Source organism: Mercurialis annua, linkage group LG5, assembly GCF_937616625.2.
Source record: "Mercurialis annua linkage group LG5, ddMerAnnu1.2, whole genome shotgun sequence".
NCBI classification, from domain to species: domain Eukaryota; kingdom Viridiplantae; phylum Streptophyta; class Magnoliopsida; order Malpighiales; family Euphorbiaceae; genus Mercurialis; species Mercurialis annua.
In genome coordinates, this window is record NC_065574.1 from 2260218 (window position 1) to 2274117 (window position 13900).

Here is a 13900-nt window from a genome sequence, read left to right on the forward strand (position 1 = left end):
TAAGTTTTAACACTTAATGTATCATTAATTTTACCCTAAAAGATAAATTTATTTAACTAAAACGTCATTAATTTGATAATAAGAAAAATGATTCAAATGTTTTGCCAACTAACTAATACACAATATTATTTCTCTGCAAAGAATGTCCATTATATCTAATATAAATAATTGAAAATATTATAGTATTAATGGTGTCTAAATTTTTATTTCTTTTAAATTAATATTTTAATTTTTAAAATATACATCAGATAACAATAAGCCAATATTTGTTTAAGTTCCACTGTCATATTAGCAAAAAGTAATTTTAATGTGCAAATGATAGTAATTATTTTTTAATCCTTTTTTATGAATATTATTTTTTAATCCTTAGTAAGTAATTTGGTGATTGAAAAGTGATTTAAAACATTCATTTGATATACTTTTTAAAAGTTTAATTATTAACATAAAAAAAATTCAAAAAAAGTTCAAATACCATTGCTATAATTAACTTTTACAAAACAATCATAGTATTAGTTAGGGAAAAAACAGTATATAGAAAAAGGCAATACATATTACAATATTCAACCACAATTCTCAAGTCAAGACACTGAATTTCAGTGAAGAAGAAAAAAACTATGCTACAAATTTGTATATGTTGGGGGTAATATGCTATAACTTAGTAATAATATAATATAACATGAGACTCAAGGCTATGCAAAAATGAAATTTTAATGCTTCTCACTATCACACAAAACAAATCACATAATCAAATGAAACCACCAAAACAAAACAAAACAATCCTCTAAACTCTTGAATCTTCTTCTTTAATCAAACTTCTTAAATTAAACATTTCTTCCTCTTTCTTGAATCCATTTCCTTCATCACTAACTTTGGTTATTTGCTCTTTACATGGTCCATAACCCCAACTACATATTACAAAATATATCAAATTCACACCACTCATTATAGCAAGAAGAAAATAATATTTGTCATAATGACCTTGGTTTATATTACTTGGAACCCAGCTCTGTTTGCTTCCTTTTGAAGTTAGGTTATTCACAATACTTAAAATGACTGTGGCCAGCAAGTTTGCAACTGCCATTCCGAGTCCGAAAAGAGCTCCAGCGATGCTAGACATGCTCTTCGGTAACTCGGTGTAATAGAATTCCGTTTGGCCGATTGCGTTCATCGCCTCTGCCAAACCGTTCAAGCAATACTGTGGTGCAAGCCAGAATGCTGACATGTGGACTACAGCATTGGCGTTGTTTAAGTATCCTTGTTCGATGGCTTTTCTTCGTCGGACGTTCTCGACGATACCTGCAACCACCATTCCCAAGCACGAAAGAACTAGGCCGAATCCCATCCTTAGTTTAACACTGAATCGAACTGGTTTACCCTTAATTTTTGATGCCAACGGAAGGATTGCACGGTCATAAAGTATAATCCATACTGCCATAGAGATAACTACAAATGTAGAAAAAGAGCCCGCTGGGACTTGGAAATTTGAGGTTAGGCTTCGATCCATGGAACTCGCTTGAAGTACTTGAAACGTACCTTGGCTAACATTTATCGACATCATAATCCCCGTAGACCATATTGGGATAACCCTAATAAGAGCTTTGAGCTCTTCTACTTGCTCGATTGTGCAAAGACTCCACGGGTTTGATGCCGATCCATCTGGGGCTAAATCTTGTTCTGGGTTTTTAACGATGCAAGCCTTATTCAAAAACCTAATACCATATAATTATTCAAAGATATAAATCATAGTGCTCATTCATTAGATGATTGAAACATCATTTAATGATAGGTTCATACCTGAGATTCTCCGTTGGTGCAATGTACTCGGAATCCTTCCTCCGATGATATTTAGCTTCTGAATTTGTAGGAGGGAATGGAACGTTTCTGTTTCTGTAAGAAACCACAAGAACTTGTACAAATCCAGCAAGCAGACTCTTGCTTGCTTTCTGCTTAAGGTAAAGCGGAGAAGCAACAAAGAACAAGAAAAGCGATAGGAATACGAGAATTGCAGGAACTCCGAAGCCAACTCGCCAACCATGATGGTCTTGAATATATACAATCCCTGTCAAAGCAATCAGAACAGCAATGGCGGTTGATGCGTAGTACCAACCAAAGTAGCTTTCGAGAACCCTCTCGTTATTCGGATTAGCTTTGTTATCCAATTGATCAGCCCCAAATGCTAAAGAGCAAGGCCTAATGCCGCCAGCTCCGATAGATATGAAGGCCATTGAAGATAAGAGCATTGTCATTTGTCCTGATGTCGGGGATGTACAGCTTTGTGTCATTATATCACAAGTCGGAGGCTTTGCTTTCGGAATCATGGTTGTTAACCATAACAGGATTGTCCCCTGCATCAAATTTCATGTCCTTTCATTAACTAATTATCGTCACAAAATAAATCAGTTCATTATAAACTATACTGCATATAGCTATTTTAGATTGGAAACGAAAACGTCAAAATTGGAAGCTAAAATTCGATAATTTTGACAAGAAAAGCATTTACAGAAATGAAAAGAAAGCTCCCATACATAATTAGACTTGGAAAGTTCCCGTGCAACATAGCATACAGCTCATCAACTTTAGCTACTTCTATAAAGATACTGCATACTATTTCATAAACCTAAGCAAATTAAAGAAAAACACAATCTAATACAATTATGTTTGTTCCTCTAATCTACTATAATTAAACTTAGGATTAAGTTCTTTTATGTAAAAACAAAGTTCAAGGAACAGGATTTTTTAAAAAACAACAGGATTGAATTTTTTGTGGTCCTGTTTAAGACAGTCACTTTCAGTGTTAAAAGTCTTCAAGAAATTGACAACCAACTAGTTTAAGAATATGCAAAACTAGACAACACACACCACTAAATTATGCTCTAATTTCAAAAGTAAACTAATAAATTAACAATCAAGAGATACTAAACCCAATTTTAAGGTGGCTTCAAAACTGAGTAAAGCTATCATTTTCACTACTCAAATCACCATCATATTGAAAAATCAAAATTGACCCAAGAAAATGAAAATCATAATTACCAAGAGACTGAAGATTGAACCAAGGCCAATTGTGAAATAACGACCCAAATATGAATCAGAAATGAAAGCACCCAACAAAGGCATGAAATTGGTAGCAGCATTCCAAAGAAAGATTATATTAGCACTCTTAGCAACTCCTAAACCATAATCTTTCATCAAATAAAATATCATATTTGGTAAAAGTCCATAGCTTGAAACCTTCTCAAATGCCTCATTTGCTGCATTAAAACAAGAAAGTAATCAACACCCAATTGAAATCAAGATCCAAATCACATCCCCATCAAGTAAAAAATGTAATTCAACTCAAAAAAATGTAAAAAAGATTGAATCTTGATTTTCTTGAAAGAAAATCAAGAAACTTCAAGAAAATACATTTTGAGTGGATATAAACAAAAATTTTACATACCTATAATGAAGGGGAGAGTAATGAGGCCACCTTTTCTTGGTTTGGGAATGTGATGGGTAGTGACATTATTGGGTTGAGTTTGAGCTAAAGCAGTTTCTTCCATTTTCTTCTCCATTAGCTGCACTGCTATAGCTTTTCTTTTTTGTGTTTCTTTCTGAAACTAAAAAGAAACTGAAAAGAAATGAGAGAGAAGAAAAAGAAAAAAAGACTTACAAAATCTTTTGGCTAAAGAGTGACATAGTTTATATGGGGATTTATATTTGAATATAGAAAGAAAAATCTTTGTGTAGTAGTAGTAGTACTGTTACTACCTGTGACAGCTGATAAATGTAGGCAAGAAAAAAATGAATTATATAATGATTACATCATGTATAAATAAGGGTGTAATCAAGTTGGGCTATTTGCAAGTTACTCGAGATCAACTCGAATTTCGTTAAAAGAATTCAAGTCGAACTCGAGTTTCAGCTACTCAAACTTCATCTCGAGCTGACCTCAAGTATCAATTGAGAAAGTTTGCGAGTACATCATATATAAATAGTGGCATACATGAGTTTGGTTAGATGCAAATTACTCAAGATCGATTCAATATTTTTAAAAAATATAAATCGAGCTCGATCTTAAACTATTCAAACTTCATCTCGAACCGAGTTTAAATATCAATTAAGAAGGCTCATGCGGCTCGCGAGCTTAAAAGAGCTTCATATATATATATAAAATAACAATTTATTTGTTATTGTATTGGTTTCTTATAGTTTTAAATTTGAATATATATTATTTCGAATACTGTATTTTATAGCAAAAATTTAAGATATTGTCAAATTTTATAATTTTTAATTATTATTATTATTAATTGATTTGGATATGGCTCGAGCTCGAACTTCAAAATTTAAGCCCGTCAAGTTCGAGCTCGAGTTTGGCCTAACTCAAACTCGGCCCACCCGTTTATAGCGCAATGTATAAAAAATAGAATTACTTAAAAAACATCTTTCATCTTTTAGCGATTTAATCACACTTTTTAAATGTTGTATAGAAAAGTTCATTTTTTTTTTGTATTTTTAACATTTATGATATAAAATTATTTTTCGGAATGCTTCAATAGTAAAACAAATAAAAACAACATCGTATGGTGAAGACAAAACGGTGTTGGACGAAACATTATTAAACTTAACAAGCATATAATCAGGAATGCTATGTTAAATATTGTGTTTAAATCGCTTCATACAATAAATAAAAGTTCAACACGGTTTTCGAATTTATACGATGGGATCAATTAATTCATACTTAGCAATTTAATCAATTAATTCATACTTAGCAATTTATAAAAGGTCAGGGAGTGCAACTTTTTTTTTGTTCAAAAAATATAGAAGATAAAATAATTGAAGTGGAATGGAAGGAACAAACACACCATGATCCTTAGCTTGTTTCTGCTTTTCTTTCTTGCCTGTTACACTTTTCTTTTTCACTTTTTTTATAATTTTTAAATTGGAAAAAATTATTACTTTTTCATATTAAAATAAGCTCTGAAATTAGGGAAAAGTAGGAGTACACTGACAATACCATTTTGAGGGGAGATAAGATGTGGTGGGGACCATAGTAAGTAAAAATGGAGCCCACAGATTTAGGTTTTCTTCTTAAAGATGTAAAAACTCTCTCAAATCAAAATTTTATACACAAAACAAAACAGAAGAAGTGAGCAGTTAAAAAGGAAAGAGTTGAAATTATGATTTCTGTAGTTTCAGAGAATTTGTGGAAAATGGGGCTCTTGCACGTGGATTGCCCTATTTTTCTTTATTATTTTTATCTACTTTTTACATTTTTTTACTATAATTTAATGATTTTAAAGACCGTTTGATTTGTTTTAAGAAGAGAAAAAGGTCATTTATACCTTTAAAGTTTAACTCGAAAATCAAATAAGACATTAACGTTTAAAAAAGTTTTAAATATGCTCCTAACGTCTTAGAAAGTGAACAATCAGGCCTCCGATTTTGACAATCAGGTCCCCAACGTCTCATTTATGAATCAAAATCGGGACCTGATTGTTTATTTTTTAAGATGTTGGCGGCATATTTGAAAAATTTCAAACGTTAGGGGTTCACTTGATCCTATAGTCAAAGTTTAGAGGCATAAATGACCCTTTTTTCTTTTAAGAAAAAGTAGTTTTGTCAAACTTCGGGGAGTTGAAATTGAAATTATAGTTAGTGTTTAAAAAATAAATATAATGCTTATAAGTCTTTTTTTTGGAAATTTTTCCTTCTTTTGTTTATTTGAATATGAAATTAGGAATGACAAATCAATTGTGGCACTTTTCGGCATGATATATTTAAAACCGAACTTAATTGATTGTTGGACTATCCTTGTTTGCTCCAAATTGAATTAGCATAAGTTTTATACATCAATTCCCAATTTGATTAAAGTTTTTTATGAATATTTAAACCTGGACGATGAGTATGGAATAAAGGTCGGGTATTGGTTTGAATTTCAAATTTTACATGAGATTTGTTGGAAACATTTGACCGAGCTACTAAAACTCCCATTAAGTGGAAAGTTCGGACTGTGGGATGTCATTATCAAGTGGTCGAACTCCGCCTCAAAGGAGTGTTCGGACTCCGCCAAGAATTTTCCTGTCATACGAAAAAAAAAATCATTGTCCTGATGGAACCTTTTATTTCCTATAGAATAAATCCATACTATCGAAAGAATGCATAAAAATTAGGATAATAGTAACACTTTTGCGGCTGGAATATTCTTTTTTATTTTAATTTTTTATATACAAATATATATTGTATTAATGGACTAATTCCACTCTTGTAATTTTTTGATGTATAGAAGAGATTACCAAAAAACAAAAGTTTTTTTTTTTCCTACTTTTCTTTTAACAAGCCGTTTTATTCTCATTGAACTCATTTTAAAGAAGAAAAAATGAACCTTTTTCACTTCCTGTTTAGACTACTTTAAGAGAAATAGTTTGTTGTTTTGAAATAAAGTCGGTTCTTGGTTTGCACATTGTTCAGTTATTTATTGGAAGTGAGATATGGTTCGTGAATCGTAAAACTGTTACTAAGTCTTTGGCTTTCTTGATTCCCGATCGCTGAGTCCTTCTTTTTGGGTTTCATAAATCATTATTAAACTCCACCTCTTTCTTTTTCTAATCATTGCTTATTCAATCATTCATTAAACTTAAGGTCTAATGTTTTAAAAAACCCCGACCTTTTAGCCCCTTTTCAATCATACTCTGACGTTGAAAATTTGTCAATTTTACCCTATTTTGCATTTTTGTGTTTCAATTGTACCCAGAAAAATTAAATTAACGTCTTTTTCGTTTGGAAATTTGTTTAAAACATTCTCCATGTCTAGCATATATTAATTGTACGGTTTTAAAATTTATTTAAATTTAGTTAAATTAATTAAGAATTTAAGTTAGTGTTAATATGATTATGGATTTTAGTTAGTTTTTAAAAATAAAGGACTTATTTATACTTTTTTGAATAAAAAAGAATTTAATTTCATGTTTAAATTTAGTTGATTGAATGATTTCATCATTTAAGTTATAAAAGTAACAAAAATTAAAAAATTGGGGTACAATTGAAAACGGAAAATTTAAAAGTGGGTAAAATTGACAAATTTTCAACGTCGGGGTGGAATTGAAAAACAAAATTAAAGGTGAGGGTTTTTTGAGTGATTAGGCCTAAATTTAATTCGAGTTTATAGATTATTTAAACCACTAGTAACTACGTTTTTCTCTTTTAAGTTGATAGTAGTAGGAGTAGTAGTAGTACCTTAGAACAAATACTAATTTTTAAAATTTAATATAAATAAAATATGACAAATTATAAAATAATATAATTATCAGGAAAAATAGAATACTGATTTTTAATTTTGTGTTGGAAAAATAGAATACTGATAATATTTTTTATATACAATTAATATGTTTTAAAATTCGTGATTAAATTAAAAAAATAAATATTATTCATAAATTTAGTTAACATTAAATTTGTTTAAGGTATGAACAGTTCACTTCAGCAACATTGGAAGACAAATGTTATGTTTGATGTAATTCATTGACTGTAATGAAGGTGTTTTGTGGGTTTTTGTTCCTTTCACCTGCTCATCATGATTGTCCATTAATATATGCATGAACCTGATTTAGTACGATAAACTATTATTCAAATAATATAAGCACTTAGTTATTTTACAAGCACCTTTTTTTCCAATTATATATATAAACAAACTAATCTTCATCAAAAAAATTACGAAATTAAATTTGTTTTTTGTAATTTAAAAATATTTAAAAACATTATAACCAAATTATCAATCACATTATTTGCGAATAAATTCATTATGCCACCAAATAATAATTTTAATTCTTATATAACACCATTTAATAATGTAAGTAATATTTGGTTGTCTTAATTTACTCATGGTGTAATGAATATATTATATTTAAAAATTCTTTTCTTCTTAGAAACTTAAATAAATGTGTATATTATTTTGTTAAAAAAAAATAAGATTGAGTCAACTTAATCCGATGTTCACATTAATATCTTCATTCCATTCCATTCTGTTTTTTGAATTTGTTAGAAACACAAAAAGTGGATAAGAATATTGATGGGGGACTAATAAATAATAAAATATAAAATGGAGTGGGTTTAAACTTTAAAGTTCAAACTCCACGCCCGTTTTCACATCAATCTAGCAATGTAGAAGTACTACCGGATAATCCTAAAAAAAAAAAAAAATACTACAGGATAACCCATTGGTTGAAATCACAGACACAGTAGGCTAGAATAGTATTGTGGTGAATACGTAGAGATAAACCAATGAGTATAGGTATTTAATTATTTGTTTTTTTACCTTATATATATACAATAAGATCTTTATTTTAATATTAAAAATTACAAATATATATACAAATTATTGAGTAGAGTTCGAGTCCCAAATATTATGATGAGTTCAAACTCCTAAAACAAAACTTGATTGAATTTGAATTTGAGTCGAGTTTCAAATTTCAATTTTTATAGTTGAACCGAGCTCAAATTTAGCAGTATTTCAACTCGACTTAACTTTATAACACTCTAGGTGGTCATGTCAAAGATAAACATCAAAAACATTACTGGAAAAGGATCATGAATATTCACTGTGACACTTAAATCAGTATAAAAAAGAGCAAAAGAAAGAAAATAAAAAGATAATAGCTAAAAAAGAGAGTCGTATAAAAACTAGAGTGACATATATATAATTCTCTTTAACTTATATTGATGTTAAAATGTATTTCTACTTTATACTTTCTAGGAGGACGTGTCAATAAGTGTGATGCATATTTTTCAAAAAAGATGATAGCCACTATTTTTTTTTTTTGGGTTAATTCCATATAAAATCATCATTTTTTACATATTTTTTCATTTTAATCACGTCCTTTAAAAAATGTCAAATAAAATCACAACCTTTATTTTTTTGCAAATCTATCACGAATGTGAAAATCCGGTGTATGTTTGTTAACTCGACAACCGGAATCAACAAGAAAATAGTAAGAAGAATGTATTTTGTGTGTTAATAGGGCATTTTTCAGATTAAACTATTTATTTGGGAGGAAAAAGACATCAAATTTTACTCATCGATGATAGATTTGCAAAAAAATAAAAGGTGGTAATTTTATTTGAAACTTTTTAAATGACGTGATTAAAATGAAAAAACGTATAAAGGTGGTGATTTTATATGGAATTAACCCATTTTTTATTTAGTCTTTATTCAAGCTACTCCGAGCTCAGATCTTTGATTCATTCTAATCCGATCTAGTCTTAGCTCGTGTCTCGATCTTTCGATGATTCAAGCTACTTTTAATTCACTTTTTGGCATGTCCTTATTTAAAGTTAGATCGATAATTAATCTAATGTTAATTTGAGTTAGTTTTAGCTCGATTTTCTGATATATCTGTTGTCTGATTATATATGTTGGATTTGTTTTACCTTGATTTGATAATTTTTTAGGGCTTTATTGCACCGTTATCACCATATCCGTGATAAAAAAAAACCTAACCAAACTATTTGGTTAAATTAAAAACCGACCACCTATTCAGTCCAATTGGACCTTAAAATTTGAAATCTGGTCCATCCTAGACTTGTGGACCCGGACTGAACCGGCGGTTCAGCCAATTAGACCACACACTGTGTCTAAAAGTTTATTTATATATGTTATTAACTCAACCGACTAAATAGACGGTTTTATCGGTTGAACTGGTTGAAGTGGAAACCAATGGTCTCACCGGTTCAGTTTTTAAAACATTGCAACACAATACACCCACTTCTACTAAAATCTAACAATGTAGAAGTACATGATAACACATTGATTGAGTGATAGTAGAGTAAGAATTCTTTTATAGTGAAGTAGGCAAGATGTTACCTCAATAGTCACCTCACTTGGAATAAAAATTGGAAAATAGTCAAAAAAGAAGGGGACCCAAAATAGCTTGTAATTGTTGATTGAGAAGTATGAAGACAAGGGTAAAACGATACATGACCATGTCCCTAGCTACATGTATTTAAGCCTTTTGCGTGTTGCAGAGTGGACCTATTTCCACATTACATATTTTAGACTATAGTCTACTTTTAATAATAATGCTCTTTATTTCTTATATTATATATATATATATTATTTTGGATGAATTGATATTTATATCTCTATGTTATAATTATATTATATGCATTTCCATGTGAATAAAAGTGAAGGAGCTCGTGCAATCTCTCAAAAACCACTCAGAGAAAATTAGGTATTTACCTAAAATAAGAAAATAATAGGAAAAATTACCTCAGCATTGAAAAGATTTTAAAAATACATCAAGATTTTAATTTATTTAAATTTTTACTCTCCGTGTCTAAATATTTATCATTTTACTCTGAATCCACAAATTGACACAACCCTCACTCAAACAGACAGAGCCTTTTCTCTCTCTAAAACTGAAGCAATCCCTTTCTCTCTCACCAAACCATACACAATAACATATTCATGTTGAAAAGATCGAAAGTCTCCGAGTCAAGCTGGAATCCAGATCTGCGACGGTTGCGGTGCGAAGAGCTTGATGGAGGTGAAAACGAATTCTGGTTCAGTTGTGATGATGGTGGGTATAGAGAGAAGTTGAAGCGTAGGAGAGGTGAGGATTTTGTGTTGTTGAGCGAAGGCGAGAGCGGAAATGATTTTAAAGGGGAAGAGGATAGATTAACATGGTTTTGTTGATAGGGAAAATTAGTAAAGAGTGTATAGAGAGAACATTTCGGAGAAGAAAAATGACATGGACGACGGAGAGTAAACAAATTTGCTCATTTTTTATGTTCTGGTTCTGGACAATATTTGTAAGCTTAGTTAGAATAGTCTGGTTTCAGGGGCATCTGGTCTTGATGGATACTAAATTTTGGTGTTTTGGTATTTATTTTATTTCTTGTTATTTAGAGATAAATTATGATCATGTAACATAATTATTTGAAAATATATTTATTTATAATTTTAAAAAACTAAACCTTGATAGCAAATTGTATCTTTTTGTAATTATTTTTTGCAGCTGAAAAACTTAACTTTAGACGCAGTGGAGATTATTACAATGTTGTCAATTCTGCAACCTTTACTGAGGAAGTCATTTTGTTTTAAAATCTATCTTTTTAATTGACACTTAAGATCAATTAATTTTTTATTGTAATATTATCATGATTTTATTATTTACATACTTTTATCATAACCTTACAATTACATTATTATATAATTATCATTATATTATTATAATTTTATCATAATATTATCATTAATTTTTATCATGTAAACTTATCATAACATTATCATAAGTATTATCATTACATTATCATAACATTATCACTACATTATCATACATATTTATCATAATATTATCATAAATAATATTATCACAGTCTTCTCGTAACCTTATCATTACATTATCATTATATTATTATAAAATATTATCATAACTTTATCATAATATTATGATTATATTATCATAACCTTATCATAAGTATTATCATTATATTATCAATAACCTTATCATAAGTATTATCATTATATTATCATAATATTATCATAACTTTGTCATAAGTATTAGCATTATATTATTATAATATTATCATATTATTATCATAATTTATGCGGAATTAAATATTATTATCATACGCTTATTATAATATTATCATAGATCTATCATAATATTATCATAGGCTTATCATAATATCATCATAGTCTTTTCATAGTCTTATCATTGATTTATCATAATATTATCATAGATTTATCATAATATTATCATAGATTTATCATAGATTTATAATATTACCATTACCTCATTTTAACCTTATCATAGGTTTATCATAATATTATCATTACCGTATCATAATATTATCATAACCTTTTTATAATTATATTTTTTTTATCATAACTATATCATAATATTGTCATAATTTCACCATAATTATGTTCTTATCATAATGTTTGAATAACCTTATTATAATTTTTTTATAAATTATCTACGTAATTTATACAAAATTAGATGATATTTTTATAAACAATATCGTAATAATATCGCAACCTTATTAAAGTATTATCATAATCTAATCATAATATTATCATAATCTAATCATAATATTATCATAATAAATTTTCATAATTTTTTCGTAATTTTTACATAAATTATTTTATAAGGGTTATTAGTCAAATGATCTTCATTTCAATATAAAGTCTTTAATTTAATTACCACTACCACTAGGAAATCCAAGATCTGAATTTGCCATTTTAGTATTTAAAAATAAAAAAGGAAATGACATTTCTTTTGCCAAATAACCAGCAGCCTCCAAACCAAAAAGTATTCACTAATAATATCATCTTTAACTAACTTTATCATAATATTCTAGTACAAGCCATGTCTCATATATAGCACCTACGACTGTGCTCAAAAGATGTAAAAAATGAATTCGGTTAGAGCCTTCTTTCCCTGGCATGCTTCCTATATTTATGCACTCTCACTTCTGGACTCTAATCTCCACTTGCATTGGTAGCTAACTAGCTGTTAATAGTTATCAATGTCTTAAGGGCAACAAACCATTCTTCAGCCTCATCTTTGTCTTAATCTGTTCATGAACTTGTCAAACCAGAAAACAAGTTACTTTTATAGAGATGTTAATCTGAGTTCTCGTATCATGATTCTTTAATTTGAATTTGCAACAAAAATACCTTGTCTGCAGAGGGAAGCTTCTCAAAACATTTATCATATCTTTTCACATTCTCTTTGGCAGTATCTGGATAGCTACATAAAAAGTTGCCGTGATTGCAATGTAGGATATGGCAAACTCCAATCTATGGACTTCATGGAATTAGAGGGACCACAAGGTATAATAACAACCCATTTGCAAACAATGATCCTTAATCAGTTGGTGAGTTTATGGGAATCATAAATTGTAATAAAAAGAGAATTCCAATCCTTCAAAAGAGATACGAACATTTTTCTTGAATAGTTGAGGAACAAGTGCCTCAAGAAAGCCTAGACCTTAAAATTTCCATAACTACGATTCTTAAAATAAAATCAAAATCAACATAGAAAATAAAATGAAACTCCACTTTACCGTTCACAGTTGCCGCCGAAGATCGCCTCCACTTCACCGCCGAATATCGCCTCCACTGTCGTCAGCGGAGATCACCTCTACCTCTCCTCCTCCTCTTCTAAACTCTCTTATATTGCTGGCCTAATCGAATCTATTACTTATCCATTGTTTCTCGTTCCACCGCCGCCACAATCGTTCCCCGTTCCGCCGCAGCCACCGTCTGCTGCCAAGACTGAACAAATCAAACTTAGATTTAAATATTCACCTAATTGAGAGAAACAGGAGAAATTGTGAAAGAGACAGAAAAGAGTATAAAAATAAACGTACAGAGTATTAGTTTTAAATTAGACAAGTAAAACAACAATTGTAATAAATTTCAGAGTAAAAATATAAAACTTAGAAAACCGGGAGTATTTTTCTTAACTTTTAAGCGGTGAGGTAAAATTTACAAATATTTTAAAAATAGGAGTACATTTCCTAATTTTCTCCAATTTGTTGCCCTATATTGGTTAGGCCCATGAATCTCTACCTTTTTCTTTTTTTAATTGTCCTACATTTTGAAGAAACTTTACACTTTATTGTTTGGCTTGTAAATTTAGTTATCCCCTTACATAATTGTATGTTATTGTTAAAATTAAAATAATAATTTCTACTATTAAATATTATATACCGGCTTGACTATAATTATTTTATAGATAATATCATGGTATGCAATGACAGAATCAGCCGGGACAAAATAGAAAATCATCTTCTAATCGTCGAGTTAACTAAGAAAGTCTATCTACCACTTTCAACTAGCATTTAAAAATTGAATCGGTGGATTAACCAGTGTGGTCATTGGTTGTTAATTCAACCCTTTGTTAAATCAATCGAGTAAAAC

General features: G+C 29.5%; 1 protein-coding gene and 1 long non-coding RNA gene across 3 annotated transcripts; both read right to left on the reverse strand.

Moving 5' to 3' along the window:
* Window positions 1–690: 690 nt before the first annotated feature.
* LOC126682639 (protein NRT1/ PTR FAMILY 1.2) lies at window positions 691–3766 on the reverse strand. Its single transcript, XM_050378375.2, has 4 exons — window positions 3437–3766; window positions 3031–3248; window positions 1795–2345; window positions 691–1709 (listed from the first exon to the last, which is right to left on the reverse strand). The coding sequence occupies exons 1-4, from the start codon at window positions 3549–3551 to the stop codon at window positions 782–784; spliced, it is 1812 nt and encodes a 603-aa protein (XP_050234332.1). The 5' UTR covers window positions 3552–3766; the 3' UTR covers window positions 691–781.
* An 8509-nt stretch (window positions 3767–12275) lies between these two features.
* LOC126682547 (uncharacterized) lies at window positions 12276–13430 on the reverse strand. 2 transcript variants are annotated; one of them, XR_008790753.1, is made up of 3 exons: window positions 13042–13368; window positions 12653–12782; window positions 12276–12560 (listed from the first exon to the last, which is right to left on the reverse strand). It is a non-coding gene; the product is annotated as an uncharacterized LOC126682547 (long non-coding RNA). The 2 variants fall into 2 exon arrangements; XR_007641463.2 differs by having other exon boundaries at window positions 12653–13430.
* Window positions 13431–13900: the final 470 nt, after the last annotated feature.

Bases quoted from the DNA above. Each gene is read 5' to 3' on its own strand.
- LOC126682639 (XM_050378375.2), bottom strand. From the start codon at position 3,551: ATGGAGAAGAAAATGGAAGAAACTGCTTTAGCTCAAACTCAACCCAAT. The intron at 2,346-3,030 runs GTAATTATGATT...AATTTGATGCAG, and splicing joins GTTCAATCTTCAGTCTCTTG to GGGACAATCCTGTTATGGTT. The intron at 1,710-1,794 runs GTATGAACCTAT...ATATGGTATTAG, and splicing joins GCACCAACGGAGAATCTCAG to GTTTTTGAATAAGGCTTGCA.